Source organism: Thalassophryne amazonica, chromosome 20, assembly GCF_902500255.1.
Source record: "Thalassophryne amazonica chromosome 20, fThaAma1.1, whole genome shotgun sequence".
In the NCBI taxonomy this organism is placed as follows: Eukaryota; Metazoa; Chordata; class Actinopteri; order Batrachoidiformes; family Batrachoididae; genus Thalassophryne; species Thalassophryne amazonica.
The window spans coordinates 52135496-52141495 of NC_047122.1; the positions used below are offsets into that span (position 1 = coordinate 52135496).

The following is a 6000-nucleotide window of genomic DNA, read 5'->3' on the forward strand; positions in this document are numbered from 1 at the left end:
ACAGTCTGATGTTGTCAAGGCAACTCCAGACATTATGCACACACTGACAGAAACTGATTCAAACTCATCTGGCTGATACAAACTCATCTCATCTGCATACATGATGCACGCCCCTCTCTAAAACACATAATGACTGAAAACAGGAACTGGGTGTTATTTTTTATTTTTTGGTGAACTTACTTACAAACTATTAGTTAAAAAATTTTTTTAGATGCATAATCTAAACTAAATGTCACGTTTGATTGAGTTTTTGTGTTTTGGCCATCATACCAGGTGCCAACTGCTAGTGTGACTATTAAGGGTACATCAGCCCTTAACAGGGTCCGCTGGTCGTCAGGAGGGAAGGAGGTAGCTGTAGGTGACTCAGAGGGACGGGTCTGGATCTATGACACCGGAGAGGTAAATATGGCCACCATCAGTCTACAGATATTTGTTCCACTGATCACATCAGCAAGTGATTCCACTGAGGTCCTGTTAAAAAGTACAGAATAAAACGAATAAATGCTGCAAGAAAAAATCATTAAAAAACAAGGTTCCATCATAACTTAATTATAGGAGACACTTGCAGTGACTCTTCAGAAAGCATGCTTACTTGTATTTGAGTCTCTAAAAAAAAATATTATTTTTTTGATTCTCTAAAGGTTTTTTCACATTAAAACCTCCACAAGAACCATAACTGACCATTTTAGTCCTGCATGTTTACCCTCCTGTCGGATTTGCTGTGGATATATATTTCTTTTTTCTTCTTCTCTTTCTTGCCCCTTTAAATGGTGCTGGCTTGACTTTACCATCACCACAAATTGGCCGACCTCCAAGCCACGGTCTGTTTGGCCTCCCATGTTCGGAGGGCTCTTTGGGGTCTGTTCAGGATCCCCATGTGAGGGAGCATTAGCTCAGCCATTGGTCTAATTTTAGTGTGTTTGTTGTGTGGTAAGTGAGAGAGAAGCTCGGTTCAGCTGGTGGCCTCTGACCTTCATTGATGGTCATGAAGGATCATCAATAAAAGTGAGCAGAGTGGAATGGTTTTATGACTCGCAATGGGAGGAGGGGGGTCTGGTGTTCAACCTGGTGCATACGCATGAAACAAGGAACAGCACGTGGATAGATTCCAGAAATTCTATCCACAACAGAGATGTAGCAGGAGTCTTGAGGATTTCAGTGTAGTGCAACTCCAAATGTGGCCATTTTACACTAAACAAGAAATCTCGTAGAAAAAGCTAACGTGATTTGTAGATTTTACTCGGGTAGCTCTTGTTCCAGCCCCATTAATGACCGTTATGTTACACACCAGAGCTCTAAATCACAAATCAAGGTTGTCAAATAGGTGCCTTGAGATGAAATCGTACCATGTTGGGATCTGTGCGGTCATACTTGACATGAAAAATTGGGGCCTGTATTTTGGTAAACCTAACAACTCAAAACGCAACAGTATTTTGTGACACTTGAGTCTGCATTCTTGGTAAAATGTGTAGGGAAAACCGGGCCACAGTGAATCACGGGGCACAGTCAATCAGTAGCTATATCTGCAAAACTACATATATATTTGCAGCAGTTACGCCATATTTTTATGCATAAAGACATCCGCCTTATAAATTAGTGTTTTGTTTTTGGATACATTAAGGGTAAAACTAAGCAGCAACTGAAGTCAGTTTTTTCCTATCAAAATTACATTTTGTGGATGTCAGTGTCTTTGTATTTATTTCTCACAACAGAGGAAAGGTGGGCCAAAAAATTGTTATTAGTTAGAAAGAAGACTACCCCGTCCAACTGATGAGTATGTGTTATGTCTTCTCCAGACTATCAGCCATTTTATAACATGACTCATGTGTGTCACACGCACCCGGGGCACAGTGAATCAGTCTAGAAAGTGATTTACTAAGCCCCAGTATCAAGTGGATGACAAATATTACTTGTTGAAGCTTAGACATTTATTTTTCCATGAATTCTTTCTATAATTTGTGTATACAAACAACTGTTTTCATGTTTGAACAGAAAATATGACAGTTGTATTAATAATACTTTCTAAAGGACTTATATCACTATATAAGACACTCACACATTACATAGCTGGTTTGCTGTGTCTGGGGCACAGTGAATCAAAAATTTTAAAATCGATTTTAAACACCTGTAAATTACACTTGTGGAGACATAAATAACACAGCCTTATAAACAATAACTTGCTGTATTAAATCCACAATAGAATGACCTAAACCTATGCATAATGTGTTTAAGCTGCCACACAACAAAATTTCTGATCCACTGTGCCCCAGCTTCCCCTAATGCAGAGATCCATCAGGCATCATATAGCTAATGTTCTGGCAGAACCCCCTGCTGTGACCAGTACAGCTCTGTGGGGGGCCCCGCTGAGCTCCCTCCTCCTGGTTCCTGTTTAATTACAGCTTGGACATGCAATGCGGTTTCAGACAGCTTGGGTGGTGGCCACGGCTTCAGTCCCTCCCACACTCATTAGACACTTAAATAGAATGAACATTTTGTTGGATGATGCCTGCATGAGCTCTGTGGACACAACTGTTAATGTGAATTCTTAAATTCTCATTGGTGCGGCAACAGTATTTAAATAGTGATGATGGTGGGGGTGATCAAATTAATGTATAGAAGCATCAACATATAGAAGTATCAACCATTTTCCATTACACTTTTCAAGGATAGCTTTAATAGTATTACACATTGTGAACTTCAATAAATGCCAAAAAAAAAAAAAAAAAAACCCTTGCTGAAAAGCCCAAAGCTGATTGGCATTGTGCATAGTCACAGTTCTGTCATGCCAGTATTGAATGAATCATATTTTGCTACATTTCAATTCTGCATTTAATATCACAGATTCTGGTTCATTGTCTTGAAAAAAGTGGCTTGGTCTGACTAGACCTTGGTTTTTCATGGTGCAGTGCAGGTAGTTCAATGGGACTGGAGTTGGGCAATGAATATGTACACCTGGGTTGGGTTCCTGGTCATGTCCCAGTCTGACCCAGTCCACCCAACTTTAATTGTGTACCAACCTTGGCAGGAGAAGTAAACTGTGATGGACTGGTGTCCTGTCCATGGGGAGTTGGAGACTGTCATCCACTTTATGCTACAGTATCCAGGGACAGGGACTGGCACCAGTGGGCCTCATGGCCTGTGTACGACTTATTTTATAATGCATGGATATATGGGTTTTCATTGGTTTTTATATCAAGACACCATTACGAGTTCTTTCTCATGTGCCTCCACCTCTACAAATAAAGGACTGATGGTGATGATCATGAAAGGCAAGCACGTGGTTCAACTGATACTTAAGGATTACAAAAAAAGGGCCTCTATTTTTGTTTTTATATGCACTACCATTAATCAGTGTCATTCATTATGCTGACGACTCCCTGCTTTATCTATCCCTGGAAAAAACAAATCTAAAGACATTTATCTCATTGGTCATCTGTGTCCTGCAAGTTAACCATCTGAAACATAACTAACATCAAATTTTAATACCTTCATAACGTGACAAAACTTTAATTCTAAAACATGCTTAAATTTTAGTTCAAGCATGGAACAAGCAGGTTCCAACATTAGAATAGTGTCCCAACTGGTCTTGAAAAAATAGTTAATAAGTAATAAGTTAAGTTGTAATAAGTTAGTATAATTATTTCAAAATGCAAGTTAGGAAATGTTCTTGTGCCTTAGTAGATGACAGACATGTTCAATACATGTGAATCAAACAGACCCCTCAGGTCCTCTGACCCTGGGTTTCTAGGGTGTTTTCACACCTGACAGTCATGCTTGTGTAAATTTAGTCTGGTTAGATTGGTTTCACATTGCAATGTTGTGGTCAGACTGTAGAACATTTCATGACATACTTTCATCATCTGCATAGGTTGAGTCTACTCATACTTGACATTGATTGGTTGGAGACATGCGTGCATCTGACATTGGCTGTTGGTGTATAGTTCTGTTTGAATGAAGAAAAATGAATAAACATATTGACTTCATTGCAACTACACTATTATTAAGATATACCATGAAATACCTTGAGCCTTGCTGGCAAAAGTGTAATACTTTCAACTTTTATCACTGACCACAGCAACACACGAAACGGGTGTTGTTTTATCTTTAACGGAGAGAAAACATGGACAACAGAGCACAGATTCACCCGGTTTTAATCAGGTATAATAATTCAATTATGGGCCATTTTGCTTCTCCTGTTACTGTTTAATGGCTAAAGATAACCTGCCTCAACTTCTTCAGATCACTTCTTTTGCCGGATCATATTTTTTGGTCCTTTTGGATTGTGGTACAAGGCACCTTTCACGCTGGCTATTTTGATTTGGGAAGGAACCTGTGTTGGACTGGCGCTCATCCAGTCGGCGTTGTAGACTCTCATTCGCTTTGCAGTACGGAAACTGGGAATCCTCCAGGGTTTATATAAGATTTATGTCTTCATTTTTGTCAATTTACCTCCATTTTTACTGCATCTCATTTTTTCTTATCTGTAATTCTTCTCATTAATTCCTTGTTGTGTTCTGGCGCTCGGCATGAAAAGTGCAATAAAAAGTTCAGTTGATTTTTTTTCTTCCACATATCTGTTTTATGTTTTTCCTCAGCTGTCAGTGGCCCACAGTGATGACTGGACGCGTTTCGCCCGCACCCTGATGGAGATCCGCGCTAACCGGGCAGATGGCGAGGAGGAGGGGCCTATGGAGCTGGCTTCATAGATCTCCAAAACCAAACTAGACAGTGATTAAAGTGGAACAGACCACTGTGCTTTTACTGGTGTCACTGAAGCATGTCCTTCTCACCCATTTTAATTTAATGCCCCTCTACAGTTTCCTTCTTTTTTCCAGTTTTCCCCCATCTTATACTTTTATTGTCCAAATATACAGTCAGAATGAATCATAATCTACTGTATGTTTGCATTTATTCTCATGTAAATGCAAACTATCTCTCTTTTACTTTTTGTATCTATTTGCTGAAGTGGTGTGTTGCTTGCAACTCGTGAGCGTATATGAATAGTAGCAGTCTTGTAGCCTTACAAACATACGTGCACAGTTACGATGCTTTGCACTACCACAAAAATTAAAACAGGGTCCATAGTCATGCATTCAGTTTACAACATGTCAGCTTCACAGTTTTGTGCTTCTTTTCTCTGTTTTACCTGCATGCGACCCATTCCTGAAATGTGGAGTTAATATTGTGACTTTGCCACAAACTGGGCTTGTGATGGTTTTATGTGGCGCTGCCATAAATGGAATCAGGTGGACAAACGTGGTTTGGCGTTTTTTTTTTTTTTGTCCTATTTATTGTATGAGAACTCTGTATTCTTTGAACTGTTGTAATAACCAAAAGTGATATATTGTAATGAAGAGTGCTCCATGTTGAACTTCTGTTTACTATTAAAGCGTAGCTGATGGACTGTTAGCTCACACTGTTTAGCATTTTCCTGGTCAAAATAAGCAAATAGTTGCACTTTATACTTTCAGTACACATGCCGCTGCCATACAGTCTATGCAGTATTCTTATTTTGGAGGTTTAGGTACATCTGGGCCAGAAGAATAAAGGTTTCTCTAGCCCAATGGCCAAGCGGACAGATTGACTTACCATAAGATTTATGATGTGTCTCCAGCTTAAGATGTTTTAAAAAGTAAACATGTAGAGCTTGACATTCCTACTGGCCCACTTGCCCAATGGGCTAGTATATTGGCATGTATTGGGCAAGAACATTTTTTAATTTGTGTCCCAACCAAAGTAGTTTTTAGAAAATATCTGATTCCTGGTGGAATGTTGCTACTTAGACACCAATTCTAATTCCAACCAGCACGACTTGGTGGAAGCTCCATGGCTGCAAATGAGCCGAATTTTTTGCAATTTAGAACACAGCTTTGGGTGGCCAGTAAATTTGTGAAGTTATCGGACCACTACATAAAAACCCTATCTTAATTATCTATGGTGCACAGTTGAAATTGTATTGCTCAAGTATATTTGAGGCATGTCTAACTCCACTTTGCCATT

The 6000-nt window shown here is 39.4% G+C and overlaps 1 protein-coding gene across 8 annotated transcripts in view; it reads left to right on the top strand.

Annotated features, from left to right (window-relative positions):
• LOC117501561 (cytoplasmic dynein 1 intermediate chain 1) overlaps positions 1 to 4764 on the top strand; it is a 126312-nt gene extending 121548 nt beyond the window's left edge. For all 8 annotated transcript variants that reach the window (XM_034160460.1, XM_034160461.1, XM_034160464.1 and 5 more), the window contains 2 exons: positions 274 to 399; positions 4596 to 4764. In XM_034160460.1, coding sequence (XP_034016351.1) covers positions 274 to 399; positions 4596 to 4706 — 237 coding nt within the window. In that variant the 3' untranslated portion in view covers positions 4707 to 4764. The remainder of the gene's footprint in view (positions 1 to 273; positions 400 to 4595) is intronic.
• Positions 4765 to 6000: the final 1236 nt, after the last annotated feature.